General features: G+C 46.7%; 1 protein-coding gene across 1 annotated transcript in view; it reads right to left on the bottom strand.

The window, feature by feature from the left end:
* The window catches only part of trak1a (trafficking protein, kinesin binding 1a), a 236,496-nt gene that overhangs the window by 132,424 nt on the left and 87,081 nt on the right, over positions 1–16,991 (bottom strand). The window contains exon 3 of the mRNA XM_085989320.1: positions 5,111–5,305. Within this exon, the coding sequence (XP_085845446.1) occupies positions 5,111–5,305 (195 nt within the window). The remainder of the gene's footprint in view (positions 1–5,110; positions 5,306–16,991) is intronic.

The raw sequence follows: 16,991 nt of genomic DNA, 5'->3' as shown, positions 1-16,991 counted from the left end.
CGCTTCTACCACTTGCCCGGCTACATTCCCCAGAATTAGGTCCAGTACCGCCCCCTCTCTTGTAGGATTTTCTACATGCTGGCTCAAAAAGCTCTCCTGGATGTACATTAAGAATTCCACACCCTCTAAGTCTTTTACACTCTGACTATCCCAGTTAATATTGGGGAAGTTGAAATCCCCTACTAGTATTACCCTATTATTTCTACACTTCTCTGAGATTTGCCTACATATCTGTTCCTCTATCTCCCCCTGACTGTTTGGGGGCCTATAGGACACTCCCAGCAAAGTGCTTGCCCCCTTTTTGTTTAAGTTCTACCCATATGGCCTCATTAGAGGAACCTACTAAGATATCATCCCTCCTTACAGCAGTAATTGACTCCTCGATTAATATTGCGACACCCCCCTCTGCCTCGCCTGAAGATTCTATACCCCGGAATATTGAGCTGCCAGTCCTGCCCCTCCCTCAACCATGTCTCTGTGATAGCAACAATATCATACTCCCATGTGTTCATCAACACCTTCAATTCATCTGCCTTACTCGCAAGACTCCTTGCATTAAAATAAATGCCATCCAGCCTTGCCATACTCCCTTGTGCCGTTACATATTTGCTCTGCCTTCCAGGCTGACTTGTTTTTTCCTCTATATTTGGCTGTGCATCACCCCCAACTATAGCTCCACCCCGTATCCCATCCCCCCGCCAAGTTAGTTTAAACCCCCCCCAACAGTGCTAGCAAACCTCCCCGCAAGGATGTTGGTCCCATTCTGGTTCAGGTGCAACCCGTCCAACTTGTACAGGTCCCACCTTCCCCAGAAGCAGACCCAGTGATCCAGGAAACTAAAGCCCTCCCTCCTGCACCAACTCTTTAGCCACGCATTCATCTGCTCTATCCTCCTATTCCTATAATCACTAGCACGTGGCACCTGGAGTAATCCAGAGATTACAACCTTTGAGGTCCTGCTTTTTAATCTGCTACCGAGCTCCCTAAATTCTTGTTGCAGGACCTCATCCCTCTTTCTACCCATGTCATTGGTACCAATGTGAACCACGACCTCTGACTGCTCGCCCTCCCCCTTCAGAATTTGGGTATGATGCTTGTCCTTGATGCTTCTCGCCCTCATCACCTCTTTGAGCAGCTCAAGCCCCCTTCTCCCGCAATTAAGGGTTACAATCCCTGTCCCTTCCCCTTGGTGCTCTCACATCCCAGTCCCCAACCATCATCACAGCCTAGCCAACTCCTGAGACACCCTAAGCTACCTCCACAGGTCTCACATTCCATCTGTCCTCCAATGTCCACAAACCTTTCCCTGGCCCTCGGACTCCACCCCATCAACAAGCCCTCCATCTCAGATGCTGCCTTGAGTGATCCTAACCAGCCCCCATGAGTACTCCCACGGCCCAGCCCGAGGAGTGCAGCCAGAGCCCAGTCACTTGATCCCCGACGACTGAACCCTAACCTCAGTTATGTTCTACAGATGACACTCCTGTAGGCCCAGCAGTCTTGGACGCATCGTGCTTGACAGAATGTTTGACGTGTCAATTCTTATCCCTATAATATTTACTCTCTTCCAATATTTGTCCATCTAAAGTTGATAGACAAACAGGAACTTAGCTTTTGGGTGAGGGGGGAGGAATTCATCAGGACAAAGCTGTGGGGAAAGGGAACAGTTTGCTCCTTTAGATGTCCAGTGTTAGCATCATCTTGCGTCCGAGGAACCCTCTTTCCACTCTGGATCAACAGCACGCTTTAATCACACCATCTTACGGCCTCAGAATAAGATTGCCATTTTGCACTAAATTCTAAACAATTTGTGTCGTCAACCAATGCCAACTAGGAACTGAGCGGAACATGTAGAAAATCATTTCACTTGGGGTCTTCAAAGTTGGCAAGAATACAAAGCTTGGATCGGATGAGTCGGCAATGGATTCATACCCAAATTCAGGAGGTCAAAGGACAGTGTGTCTGCACGGTCTTGTACAGACCACACATGAATCTCTTCTGAAGAGTCACTTCCATATATTCATGGCTCTGCGGGTGCAGTTTTTAATTAATCATGCAAAGCATTCGAAAACAAAACAACACCTTATCAGCTTGTGTTTTACAGCCACATTGTTAAAATTTTCCAACACTTTGTTCATGCACCATAATTCCTTGGGAAGATTGATAACACAAGTTGGCTCCAATATTAGGCTTCGAACTCTGCCAGTTCGCTGTATTCTCAACCACAAATTCTGAGCCATTAACTTGTTTATGCTTTCCCCTCAGTTGTCAATGTACTCGAATGGATCGCGCACTTTAAACGTTCAGATTCTCACTGCATATTTCTGTTTCTCTAGTAATTGACCATCATCGATGAAGCTTTTCGCTGAGCACCGTGAACAACAACTTGTATTTATATAGCGCCTTTAATGTCGTAAAATGTCCCAAGGCGCTTAACAGGAGCAATTATTAAACAGAATTTGACACCGAGCCACATAAGGAGAAATTAGGGCAGGTGACCAAAAGCTTGGTCAAAGAGGTAGGTTTTAAGGAGCATCTTAAAGGAGGAAAGAGAGGCGGAGAGGTTTTGGGAGGGAATTCCAGAGCTCAGGGGCTGGAAAACAGAAGGCACGGCCGCCAATGGTGGTGCGATGGAAATCGGGGATGAGCAAGAGGCCAGAATTGGAAGAGATTGCACAATACTCTGCAATTTTGATGTGCCATAATATTTCACTTGTTATACTCTCTGCTCTATGGTTATGGCTGGGCTCCAGCAGTGGCACCTTTAAGTGACTACTTGGGAACTATTAATCATCATCGGTGACTGAGTGATTGTTCACAGATTCAAAACATGATTCAGCACAGAGGGGTACCATTAAGTTCAGCATGTTTTTTTTTAAAATGTTTAGCACACCCTGTTAAAAATCCTTTCTTAATGAAACTAACAACCTGTGACATAAGAAATAGGAGCAGGAATAAGCCACTTGGCCCCTCGAGCCTGCTCTGCCATTCAATAAGATCACGGCTGATCTTGGGCTCAAAGCCACTTCCCCCACTCCCCATAACCCTTCACTCTCTTATCTTGCAAAAATCTGTCTCTCTCCACCTTAAATGTATTTAATGACCCAGCCTCCACGGCTCTCTGGGGCAGAGAATTCCACAGATTCACGACCCTGAGAGAAGAAATTTCTCCACATCTCAGTTCTAAAAGGGCGACCCTTTATTCTGAAACTATGCCCCGAGTTCTAGATTTTCCCATGAGGGGATATATCCTCTCTGCATCTACCTTGTCGAGCCTTGGAGATGTTCCTGTTTAGAGACCCACCAGCCACATATCCTTGTTTTATTTCACAGAGTCCTAGAATGATACAGCAATGCTGCCATCCACTGTAGATCGACTTCATAAGCAGCTGGCACGCAGGGAAAAGGGACACACCCATTATAGACCAGGAGCTTGCTGTAATGTAAACACAGCCCTGGAAATGTGGCCTGAAGACAAGTTTAATTATTGTATTTAATATAAAAAAACAAATCCAAGGGATTATCTACTCTATTTTTTTTTTTTAAAGTGTGCCTCTTTCAATGAGCTCTCCAATTAATCGCAGTCTTCCCCCATAGCCCTGCAAATTTTCACCTTCAAGTATTTATCCAATTCTCTTTTGAATGTTACTATTGAATCTGTTTCCACCGCTCTGATGCCGTGTGTTCCTGGTTTGAAGGAACAGCTTGTTAAAGTAAAAAGACTTGCATTTCTACAACGCCTTTCACGACCACCGGACAGCCCAAAGCGCTTTACAGCCAATGAAGTACTTTTTGAAGTGTAGTCACTGTTGTAATGTTTGAAACACAGCAACCAATTTGCGCACAGCAAGCTCCCACAAACAGCAATGTGACAATGACCAGATAATCTGTTTTTTAGTGATGTGGGTTGAGGGATAAATATTGGCCCCAGGACACCGGGGAGAACTCCCCACACCTGTCCCCTCCTCCCCGGCCGGCACGGACAAGATGGGCCGAATGGCCTCCTTCTGTGCCGTAAACTTCCATGATTCCACTACTTGCATCTTATGTCTTCTTTTCCTGGACCAAAACATGTTTGCCAAGTAATTTTTTTCCATGAAGACAGTTTAATAAAAGCAATAAAGGGGGGGAAAATGTAGAAAATCAAAGCAGAAACAGAATGGGTTGAAATAGCCAGTTTAATACAGTGTAGCTTAGATCAGGACCAATCTATCCGAAGCCAAACTCCAGCAATGCTGCCATCCACTGTAGGTTGACTTCATAAGCAGTTGGCACACAGGGAAACAGCACACACCCATTATAGACAAGGAGCTTGCTGTAATATAAATCACAGCCCTGGAAATGTGGCCTGAAGACAAGTTCAATCATTGTATTGTACTGAATAAAAAAACAAATCCAAGGGATTATCTGCTCTATTTTTTTCAAAGTTTGCCTTTATTCCATCATAGATTAGTTCTACAATGGATCCAAGGGCAAATGAAAATCTGCAGCTCTGATAATGACAACAAATGTTTAAGGAATTGATTTAGAAAGGAGACTTTGATATTATGGAGCTGTTGTAAATATCAACATTGTTTTCATCTTTAACACCTAATGTCGACAAGTTGGAGCGATATTCAGCATTTTCCAAGAACCGAAAGCTACATTTTTCACCAGCTCCGGTGGTGGGGTGGGCAGGGGGAGAGGAGGTGGAGGGGAGAAAAAACCCGAGCGTATTTGGTTGCAGTTTATCAAGCCCATTTTTAATTGGAATGCCACATTGGAATTTTCATCACATTGAGGTAAGGGTGGAGCGAAATTAAGTTTGATTCAGAAGTTATTTCTGAAGCAGAAAATAAAAATGAAAAATATTAGTAGACACAATTTCTGGTAGTTTTTCTTAAATTGAAGAATTAAGTACGAACGATGCTTTTCTGGAAAATGAATGTTTAAATAGGTTTTTTTTTCCCCCATTGGTGCTTGGCATTGACTGCCTCAACATATCCACACAAACTGTGAGGGCTCTTTAGCTCCCATCCCTACATGGGCACCAGACCACCTTATTGCAACTTGTTGGTAGACATCTCTTGCAGGCACAAGCTAAATGCAATCTTGTTGGTACAGTACTTACGCATATATTTTAGTGTCTCTTCTATTTGTTCATGGGTGAGATCAAGATTAACATCCGGAGAAAGGAGAGGGGTGTGAAGCCAGTCGTCGTGATCATAACCGTAAATTGTGTCAGCTCTCAGCTTGTAATGAGGCAGTTGCTCTTCCAGTAGACTGATGATTTCAACTTCTGGAAGGTCAGTACTGTTGCACACATCTGGTGGGAAAGAAGGTGGCAGTATTAGAACTGGAGATGAAATCTTCACTGTGCTATTCCAAATAAAGGGACAACAGCACTTTGCATTTCCAATACAACTTGTATTCATAAAGCACCTTTAACGTAGCAAAACATCCTGAGGCCTTTCAAAGGAGTGTTGTCGAAACAAAATTTGACACCGAGCCACATAAGGAGATATTCCACAGGATATACGGCACAGAAACAGGCCATTTGGCCCAACCAGTCCATGCCGGTGTTTATGCTCCACTCGAGTCTCCTCCCGTCTTTCCTCATCTAAATCTATCAGCGTAACCCTCTATTCCCTTCTCCCTCATATGCTTCTCCAGCCTCCCCTTAAATACATCTATACTATTCGCTTCAACCACTCCCTGTGGCAGCGAGTTCCACATTCTCACCACTCTCTGGGTAAAGAAGTTTCTTCTGAATTCCCTCTTGGATTTCTTGATAACTATCTTATATTGAGGCCTCTAGTTTTGCTCTTCCCCACAAGTGGAAACATTCTCTCTGTATCCACTCTATCAAAACCTTTCATAATTTTAAAGACCTCTATGAGGTCACCCCTCAGCCTTCTTTTTTCAAGAGAAAATCTTCCCTGCACCCTCTCCAGTGCCTCTATATTAGGGCAGGTGACCAAAAGCTTGGTCAAAGAGGTAGGTTTTAAGGAGTGTCTTAAAGAAGGTAGAGGGGTTTAGGGAGGGAATTCCAAAGCTTAGCTTAGAGACTGGGTAGCTGAATAATCTGTTTTTAGTGATGTTGATTGAGGGATAAATCCCAGCCAGGACACCAGGGATAATTTCCCTGCTCTTCTTTGAATAGTGCAATGGGATCGTTTACGTCCACCTGAGAAAACAGACGGGGCCTCGGTTTAACGTCTCATCCGAAAGACGGCACCTCCGACAGTGCAGCACTCCCTCAGTACTGCACTGGAGTGTCAGCCTGGATTTTTGTGCTCAAGTCTCAGGAGTGGGACCTGAACCCACAACCTTCGGACTGAGAAGCGAGGGTGCTACCCACTGAGTCACAGCTGACAAGCACAGAAGCAAAAAAAAAAGCGAAAAGGTCAACATGACACAATATACAGCAGAACAGTGATATATTACAAGTTCATAACAGTCAAACACCTGAAGCAAGATTAAGCCAAACAGTAAGGCTGAAAAGTTAAAGGAAAATCAACATACTGTGATGAGAGAGACTCGACCAAGACCAAGTCAAGGAGAAGGATTACTGGCCTGTTTACACCCAATATTGGCAGAGCTGGGTAGAACAGTGGAGGGAAAAACACCAAAATCATTTAAGGAATAGTTAGGTGCTGTGATGTAGGGGGTGGACTGTAGGGTCTTTCTGATTAGAAGCTCGATGAAATAGCCTGCCTCATCAGCGTCTATCATGCGATCGTGTGAAAGAAATGCAATCCCACCAGGAAGAGCTGATGAATGGGGTCAAGAGTGCGATACGATCTACCAATTAAAAAAAACCCTCATGGACCCTCGTACCTCCCACTCCACTCCACATCAAAGGCCTCCCGAGCACTGAAAGAAAACACCAAGGTGGATTCAAGCAGTCGCAGAACGTTCGATATTGAAGAGTCGTAAGAGAACCTCCCCAAATAAAGCAGGTCTGATCAAGTGACTCTGGTTTTGAAACCAGACTTCTCAGATAATTGTAAACCGTATCTGTAGAAATTTTGGTGCACAATTCAAAACAAGAACAAGCACACTCAGAATTCTATGGGTCTTTAGGTCTTTTTCAGAATGAGAAACTTTAGAATCTCTTCAAGTATTGGGGTCAGCACCAATATTAGTAATTTCACGATATACAGCCAGGTCTCGGGAAGCAAATCAAGAGGCTGTCTGGTTGGACAAGTTAGTGGGCAATCAATATGGGCAGGAGAGCTTAGAGAACCTTATCCATTCGTATGTGTGTGTCCAACACAAACTCAGTCCCCTTCATCGAGGCATGTCGGTGTCAGTGGGACATTATACCAGAAACTGCAATGAGCAAACTCCTGAGTGTTCACCGTCAAACAGAAATCAAATAGCTTCCAATATAATGGGAGTAAGGTGTTTACCAATTACTGAGGGAAATGCTAATTACTTGCAATCTAGGAGGAAACAAAATCCAAAGTTAGCTCATTAGTATCTTAACAAATGTCTCGACGCCTTTGTAAATTAACCTTGCACAAATGCTTTTAAAACACAACAACATTTAATGTCATTATTTTTCCTGATGTGGAGATGCCGGTGTTGGACTGGGGTGGACAAATGTGAGAAGTCACAACACCAGGTTATAGTCCAACAGCTTTATTTGAAATCACAAGCTTTCGGAGCGCTGCTCCTTCGTCAGGTGAAGTGAAGAGATGCATATAGGCACAGCATATATAGTCAGAGAACACTGCCAGATGATTACAGGTAATCTTTCTAACTGCCCTTTATCCCACCTCGGCAGAGAGATAATCACAGCAATCAAAGGTGTGGATGGTGTCCAAACAGGTCAGTCAGGAAAATATTACATCAAAGAACAATGAGGTGGGGTCACCAGGGGTCAAATGTTGCAGATGCTGGGGTCTGTATGAAAAACAAAAAAACAAACAAAGAACAATAAAAAAAAGATTTTTTTTTGCTGGAAATCACAGCAGGTCCAGCCGCATCTGTGTAGAGAGAACAAGCCAATGACGACTCAAGTCTGGATGAGTCTACGTCAGGTGGGGTTACATGTAGCATGACATGAACCCAAGATCCCGGTTGAGGCCGTCCTCATGAGTGCGGAACTTGGCTATCAGTTTCTGCTCGACGATTTTGCGTTGTCGTGTGTCTCGAAGGCCGCCTTGGAGAATGCTTACCCGAAGATCGGAGGCTGAATGTCCTTGACTGCTGAAGTGTTCCCCGACTGGGAGCATTCTGAAGGGGGAGGGGGATCAGCCAGTTGTCGTGGTACATGTAGGTACCAACGATGTAGGTAAAAAGAGGGAGGAGGTCCTACAAGCTGAATTTAGGGAGTTAGGAGCTAAATTGAAAAGTAGGACCTCAAAGGTAGTAATCTCTGGATTGCTACCAGTGCCACGAGCTAATAAGTTTAGAGAGAGTAAGATAGATAAGCTAAATACGTGGCTTGAGCAGTGGTGCAAGGGAGAGGGATTTAAATTCTTGAGGCATTGGAACCAGTTCTTGGGGAGGAGTGACCTGTACCAAGGGGACGGTCTACACCTGAACTGTGAGGGAGCCGATGTCCTCGGGGTAATATTTTCTAGGGCGGTTCGGGAGGATTTAAACTAATTTGGCAGGGGGATGGGAACCTAGGTAGTGGAAAAGAGGGAAGTCATATGAAGTCAGAAATAGATGGTAGAAAGGTGAGAAGCAATAAGCAAAGGAGAGAAACACAAAGGGCCAAACTAATTCATAATGAGAGTGTGAAAAAAGCAAGCCTGAAGGCTTTGTATCTTAATGCTAGAAGCATTAGGAACAAGGTGGATGAATTAGTTGTGGAAATAGAGGTAAACAAGTATGATTTGATTGGGATTACAGAAACGTGGCTGCAGGGTGGGCAAGGCTGGGAACTTAACATCCAGGGATATACAATATTTAGGAAGGATCGGCAAAAAGGTAGGGGAGGTGGGGTAGCATTGCTGGTAAAGGAGGGGATTAATGCAATGGAAAGGAAGGATATTAACTCGGATGAAACGGAATCTGTATGGGTAGAAATGAGAAATAGCAAGGGGAGGAAAACGTTAGTGGGTGTGATATATAGGCCTCCAAATAGTAATATGGAGGTGAGGGAAGGCATAAAAAGGGAAATTAGAGAAGCGTGCGATAAGAGCACAGCTGTCATCATGGGTGACTTTAATTTACATATTGATTGGACTACCCAAATTAGTAAAAATTCTGAGGAGGAGGAATTCCTGGAATGTTTTCGGGACGGTTATCTGGACCAATATGTCGAGGAGCCGACTCGAGATCAGGCCATTTTAGACTGGGTATTGTGCAATGAGAAGGGACTTATCAACAATCTTCTTGTACGAGGCCCCTTGGGTCAGAGCGATCATAATATGATCGAGCTCTCAGTCGAGATGGAGAGTGAGGAAATTGAATCAGAGACTAAGGTCCAGAACTTAAATAAAGGGAATTACGAGGGTATGAGACGGGAATTGGGTAAGATTGATTGGGTGGTGTTTCTGGGGGGATTGACAGTGGATAGACAATGGCAAGCATTCAAAGATAGAATGGAAGAATTCCAGAACATGTTTATACCGGTTTGGCATAAAAATAAACCTAAAAAGGTGACTCAACCGTGGATAACGAGGGAAATTAGGGACAGCATAAAATCAAAAAAAAGGGCATATCAACTGGCAAAAAAAAGCACCAGACCGGAAGATTGGGGGCAGTACAGGATACAGCAAAAGAGGACAAAGGGATTAATCAGGAAGGGGAAAATAGAATACGAAAGTAAACTTGCAGCAAACATAAAGACAGACTGCAAAAGCTTTTATCGGTATATCAGGAGGAAAAGACTGGTAAAATCCCAAGTCGGTCCCTTGCAGTCCGATTCGGGAGAATATATAATGGAGAATAAGGAAATGGCAGACCAATTAAACTCATACTTTGGTTCTGTATTCACAAAGGAGGACACAAATAACCTCCCAGGAATATCGGCAAACATAGGGACTAATGAGAGGGAGGAGCTGACAGAAATTAGTATCTCTAGGGATATGGTGTTGGGTAAGTTGAGGGGACTGAAGGCCGACAAATCCCCGGGGCCTGATAAACTACATCCTAGGGTACTTAAGGAGGTGGCCCTGGAGATAGCAGATGCTCTAAGGATCATCTTCCGGAACTCCATTGACTCGGGAACAGTACCCGTGGATTGGAGGGTAGCTAATGTTACCCCAATATTTAAAAAGGGGGGTAGAGAGAAAGCAGGGAATTATAGACCAGTAAGCCTTACATCGCTAGAGTCCATTATTAAGGATAAAATAGCGGAGCACTTGACAAATGGGGAAAGGATCGGACAGAGTCAACATGGATTTACAAAGGGTAAATCGTGTTTGACTAATCTGCTGGAATTTTTTGAGGAAGTAACTGGTAAAATAGATGGGGGAGAGCCAGTGGATGTGGTGTACCTTGACTTCCAGAAAGCCTTCGATAAGGTTCCACACAAAAGATTATCATGCAAAATTAAGGCTCATGGGATTGGGGGCAAAGTATTAACGTGGATAGAGAACTGGCTGGCGGATAGAAAACAGAGAGTTGGAATAAACGGCTCGTTTTCGGAGTGGCAGGCAGTGACCAGCGGGGTGCCGCAAGGATCTGTCCTGGGACCCCAGCTGTTCACAATATATATAAATGATCTGGATCAGGGAATTGGATGCAATATTTCCAAATTCGCTGACGACACTAAACTAGGAGGAGGGGTGGGCTCTGATGAGGATGTCAGGAGGCTACAGTGCGATTTGGACAGGTTGGGGGAATGGGCGGATACGTGGCAGATGCACTATAATGTGGATAAATGCGAGGTTATCCACTTTGGGGGTAAAAACAGGAGGGTAGATTATTATCTAAATGGCAATAGATTGGGAGATGGGGAAGTGCAGAGGGACCTGGGTGTTCTTGTGCACCAGTCACTGAAGGAGAGCATGCAGGTGCAACAGGCGATTAAGAAGGCAAATGGTATGTTGGCCTTCATATCAAGGGGGTTCGAGTATAGGAATAGGGATACCTTACTACACCTGTACAAGGTGCTGGTGAGACCGCATCTGGAGTATTGTGTACAGTTTTGGTCGCCCCATCTGCGGAAGGATGTTCTTGCCATGGAAAGAGTGCAACGGCGATTCACCAGGCTGATACCTGGAATGGCGGGAATGACCTACGAAGAGAGATTAAATAGTTTGGGCTTGTACTCACTGGAGTTTAGAAGATTGAGAGGGGATCTCATCGAAACATATAAAATTATGGCAGGCCTGGACAGGCTGAATTCAGAGAGAATGTTTCCAATGGCAGGGGAGCACAGAACCAGGGGCCACAGTCTAAAAATAGCGGGCAAATCATTTAAAACAGAGATGAGGAAGAATTTCTTCACTCAAAGAGTGGTGAGCCTGTGGAATTCCCTGCCACAGAGGGCTGTGAAGGCTAATTCAATAAATATTTTCAAGAGAGAATTGGATATATTTCTGAAGGCTAAGGGGATTAAGGGTTACGGAGAAAAGGCGGGGACGGGGTACTGAACTGGTAAGATCAGCTATGATCTCAGACGAAGATCAGCCATGATCTCATTGAATGGCGGAGCAGGCTCGAAGGGCCGAATGGCCTACTCCTGTTCCTATCTCTATGTTTCTATGTTTCTATGAACACTCCTGCCTGGTGATTGTTGCACGGTGTCCGTTCATCCGTTGTCGCAGTGTCTGCATGGTCTCGCCGATGTACCATGCGCCGGGGCATCCTTTCCTGCAACGTATGAGGTAGACAACGTTGGCCGAGTCACATGAGTATGTACCATGTACCTGGTGGTGGTGTCCTCACGTGTGATGATGGTATGTGTGTTGATGATCTGGCATGTCTTGCAGAGGTTGCTGTGGCAGGGCTGTGTGGTGTCGTGGTCGCTGTTCTCCTGAAAGCTGGGTAATTTGCTGCGAACGATGGTCTGTTTGAGGTTAGGTGGCTGTTTGAAGGCGAGTAGTGGTGGCGCGGGGATGGCCTTAGCGAGGTGTTCATCGTCATCAATGACATGTTGAAGGCTGCGAAGAACATGGCATAGTTTCTCCGCTCTGGGGAAGTACTGGATGACGAAGGGTACTCTGTTGGTTGTGTCCTGTGTTTGTCTTCTGAGGAGGTCTATGCGATTTTTCGTTGTGGCCCGTCAGAACTGTCGATCGACGAGTCGAGCGTCATATCCCGTTCTTACGAGGGCATCTTTCAGCGTCTGTAGGTGTCCATCGCATTCCTCCTCGTCTGAGCAGATCCTGTGTATTCGCAGAGCTTGTCCATAGGGGATGGCTTCTTTAACGTGGTTAGGGTGGAAGCTGGAGAAGTGGAGCATCGTGAGGTTGTCCGTGGGCTTGCGGTAGAGTGAAGTGCTGGGGTGTCCGTCTTTGATGGAGATTCGTGTGTCCAAGAATGAAACCGATTCTGAGGAGTAGTCTATGGTGAGTTTGATGATGGGATGGAACTTGTTGATGTTATCGTGTAGTCTTTTCAGTGATTCTTCACCGTGGGTCCATAGGAAGAAAATGTCGTCGATGTATCTAGTGTTTCGTGTTGGTTGGAGGTCCTGTGCAGTGAAGAAGTCTTGCTCGAACTTGTGCATGAAGATGTTGGCATATTGGGGTGCGAATTTGGTCCCTATGGCTGTTCCGTGTGTTTGGGTAAAGAACTGGTTGTCGAAGGTGAAGACATTGTGGTCAAGGATGAAGCGGATGAGTTGTAGGATGGCGTCTGGGGATTGGCTGTTGGTGTTGAGTACTGAGGTTGTCGCAGCGATGCCGTCATCGTGGGGGATACTGGTGTAGAGTGCCGAGACGTCCTTCGCGGCGAGAAGTGTTCCTGGTTCAACTGGTCCGTGGGTGCCGAGTTACTGTAAGAAGTCTGTAGTGTCGCGAACGAAGCTGGGGGTTCCCTGTACGATGGGTTTCAGGATGCCCTCGACGTATCCAGAGAGGTTCTCTCACAGGGTTCCGTTGTCTGATATGATAGGACGTCCGGGTGTGTTGGCTTTGTGTATCTTTGGGAGGCAGAAGAAGTCTCCCACGCGGGGAGTACGTGGGATGAGAGCGCGTAGGATGCTTTGAAGGTCTGGATCGAAGGTCTTGATCAGTCTGTTGAGTTGGTGGGTGTGTTCTTTGGTCGGATCTGCGGGTAACTGTCTGTAGTGTTCCTGGTTGTCCAGTTGTCGGTATGCTTCTTTGCAATAGTCCGTTCTGTATGACGATGGCTCCTCCTTTGTCTACTGGTTTGATGACGATGTTGCGGTTGGTCTTGAGAGCGTGGATGGCGTTGCGTTGTTCTCGGGTGACATTCTGGACTGTCTTGTGAGTGCGGCTGATGAATCTGGCGTTGATGCATCTCCTGACAGCTTGAGCATACATGTCAAGCTTAGGGCAGCGACCCTCCGGAGGGGTCCAATTTGACTCTTTCTTCTTAGGTTGCTGCACTGCGGATCCCTCTGTCTGCTGTTCCGGATCATTGATTGTCTCCTTGGGTTCGCTGCGGACATCTTGGGATTTGTGGAAGAATTCCCAGAGTCTCATTCTCCTGATGAATTTCTCTGTCTGCCGCGAGACCGATGGGGTCCATTTTGGTGGTGAGGCAGAAATTGAGCCCTCGGCTAAGAACTTCGATTTCGTCTGGTTGAAGGGTGTGGTCGGACAAGTTGACGATGGACTTCCCTGTGGTTCCAACCGTGGTACCGGGGGAGGCTTGGTTGCTGCTGGTGGTGATGCTGAGTTTCTCAAGCTTCCTGTTCTTGGTGTGTATGTAGGCAGCGTAGTTCCGTTGCCTCGTCTGTTTGGCGGTGTCTCGTAGCTGGTCTGCTGTGTCCTGAGCACAGGCTGAGAATATGGACTCTCTTGGTTTTGAGGTTGCGGGGTCTGCTGTAGAGCTGGTGTACGAGATGGTTGAGGAGTGTGCGAGAGGTACAATGGCAGAGTCTCTCAGCGTAGTCTGTGTTGTAGGTCGACTTGAGTGGGTTTGTGATCTGTAGTCCTTTCGGGATCTTGTCTGCTTTCTTGCATCTCTGTAGAAACTTGATGTCTGTGTCGATATGCGCGATCTTCGTGGAGATCCTCCCCACTTTGAGCCGGCAGTTTGTGGTGTCGATGGTAGCCATGGTGTGGAGATGTCGGTGTTGGACTGGGATGGACAAATGAGAGACAAATGCATCTCTTCACTTCACCTGACGAAGGAGCAGCGCTCCGAAAGCTTGGTGATTTCAAATAAAGCTGTTGGACGATAACCTGGTGTTGTGTGACTTCACATTATTTTTCCTCGCATCCTTTCCACGTAAAATTGGTCAGAAGAAAGATTTGCATTTCTATAGCGCCTTTCACGACCACCAGACGTCCCAAACTGCTTTTCAGCCAATGAAGTACTTTTTGAAGTGTAGGCACTGTTGTAATGTGGGATTCGCGGCAGCCAATTTGCACACAGCAAGCCCCCACAAACAGCAATGTGAGAACGACCAGATAATCTGTTTTAGTGATGTTGGTTGAGGGATAAATATTGGCCCCAGGACACCGGGGAGAACTCCCCTGCTCTTCTTCAAAATAGCGCCGCGGGATCTTTTACATCCACCCGAGAGCAGACGGGGCCTCAGTTTAACGTCTCATCTGAAAGACAGCACCTCCGACAGTGCAGCACTCCCTCAGTACTGCCCCTTCGACAGTGCGGCGCTCCCTCAGTACTGCCCCTCCGACAGTGCGGCGCTCCCTCAGTACTGCCCCTCCGACAGTGCGGCGCTCCCTCAGTACTGCCCCTCCGACAGTGCGGCGCTCCCTCAGTACTGCACTGGGAGTGTCAGCCTAGATTTTTGTGCTCAAGTCTCTGGAGTGGGACTTGAACCCACAACCTTCTGACTCCGAGGTGAGGGTGCTGCCCACTGAGCCACAGCTGACATATTCCGAGCCATGACAAAATAGTTTGATTCAAAAAATATCCCTTACATTTTAGAATAGTCAAATTCAATCAGATCAGGGGAAATTGCAAAGAATAGCTGCCAAAAACACTTACTGAAGTGGTGAACACATTTAATCTGCTTAATGCCGGTGATGCAAAAGCTCATTGTTGTGCCGCGCTCGCAGTTTAAACGCACATTGGTACTCGCTCGCTTCTTTACTTTTGAAACATGGACAATTTGGCAAATAAATATTGACGAGTCCAGTGAACCCAGTCAGCTGGTTGCCCGCCGTTTGAAAATTCCATGGGCCGGATTTTGCGACGCCTATGGGTGTACGAGGTGCGCACGCGCCCGTAGGGGCCGCGCAAGTGCCGGGTTTAGGCGCGCGAAACACATGCGCTGAAACCCGGAACTTGCGATCTGTGAAGAATCCTCTCGACAGATGATCCACCTCCCTGGGAGATGGGCCTCCGAGGGCGAAGAGTTGTGCTATTTCCCCAACTTCGGCCCGCTGAAGCGGAGCGTGCGCGATGCTGAGAGGCTTGTGGATACCACGTTTAGCGAGTTGTGCACGCCTCAGGGTAGGGCAGCACAGGGAGTGACCATCAGGCGGAGCAACAAAGGCAGGCAGGTAGTGCAGGGAACCCCTGCGGACATCCCCCTTTCAAACAGGTATACCGCTTTGGATACTGTTGAGGGGGATGACTCACCAGGGGAAGGCAGCAGCAGCCAACTTCCTGGCACTGGGGGTGCTCCTGCTGCCCAGGAGGGGGGGAAAAAGAGTGGGAGAGCAATAGTGGTAGGGGATTCTATAGTAAGGGGAACAGATAGGCGGTTCTGTGGCCGCAAACGTGACTCCAGGATGGTTTGTTGCCTCCCTGGTGCCAGGGTCAAGGATGTCACTGAGCGGCTGCAGGGCATTCTGGAGGGGGAGGGTGAACAGCCAGTGGTCGTGGTCCACATTGGTACCAACGACATAGGTAAAAAGAGGGATGAGGTCCTGCATCAAGAATTTAGGGAGCTAGGTAACAGATTAAAGGGCAGGACCTCAAAGGGTGTAATCTCTGGATTACTCCCAGTGCCACGTGCTAGTAAGTATAGGAATGGGAGGATAGAGCAGATGAATGCGTGGCTAAAGAGTTGGTGTAGGGGGGAGGGTTTTACTTTCCTGGATCACTGGGCCTGCTTCTGGGAAAGGTGGGACTTGTACAAGTCGGACGGGTTGCACCTGAACCAGAGCGGGACAAATATCCTTGCGGGGAGGTTTGCTAGCACTGTCGGGGGGGGTTTAAACTAACTTGGCAGGGGGATGGGATACAGGGGGGAGCTGAAGTAGGGGGGGGATGTGCTGCCAATTATGGAGGAAAAAAGTAAGTCAGCTTGGTAGGCAGGGCAAATATATAAGGGCAAGGCTGGATGGCATCTATTTTAATGCAAGGAGCCTTGCAAATAAGGTGGATGAACTGAAGGTGTTGATAAACACATGGGAGTATGATATTGTTGCTATCACTGAGACATGGTTGAGGGAGGGGCAAGACTGGCAGCTCAATATTCCGGGGTACAGAATCTTCAGGCGAGACAGAGGGGGAGGTATAAGAGGAGGGGGTGTCGCAATATTAATTAAGGAGTCAATTACTGCAGTAAGGAGGGATGATATATTAGCTGGGTCCTCTAATGAGGCCATATGGGTGGAGCTTAAAAACAAAAAGGGGGCAAGCACTTTGCTGGGAGTGTACTATAGGCCTCCAAACAGTCAGGGGGAGATAGAGGAACAGATATGTAGGCAAATCTCAGAGAAATGTGCAAATAATAGGGTAATAATAATGGGGGATTTCAACTTCCCCAATATTAACTGGGATAGTCAAAGTGTGAAAGGCTCAGAGGGTGTAGAATTCTTAAAGTGCATCCAGGAGAGCTTTTTGAGCCAGCATGTAGAAAGTCCTACAAGAGAGGGGGCGGTACTGGACCTAATTCTAGGGAATGTGGCCGGCCAAGTGGAAAAAGTGCTAGTAGGTGAGCACTTTGGTGATAGTGACCATAATATGGTAAGATTTAAGGTGGTCATGGA

The sequence above is a fragment of the Somniosus microcephalus genome, chromosome 5 (assembly GCF_052327205.1).
Source record: "Somniosus microcephalus isolate GS21.2 chromosome 5, FLI_Smic_1.0, whole genome shotgun sequence".
Classification (NCBI taxonomy): Eukaryota; Metazoa; Chordata; class Chondrichthyes; order Squaliformes; family Somniosidae; genus Somniosus; species Somniosus microcephalus.
Note: the sequence above shows the minus strand (reverse complement) of the source record. Positions and strands in the feature narration are given on the sequence as shown.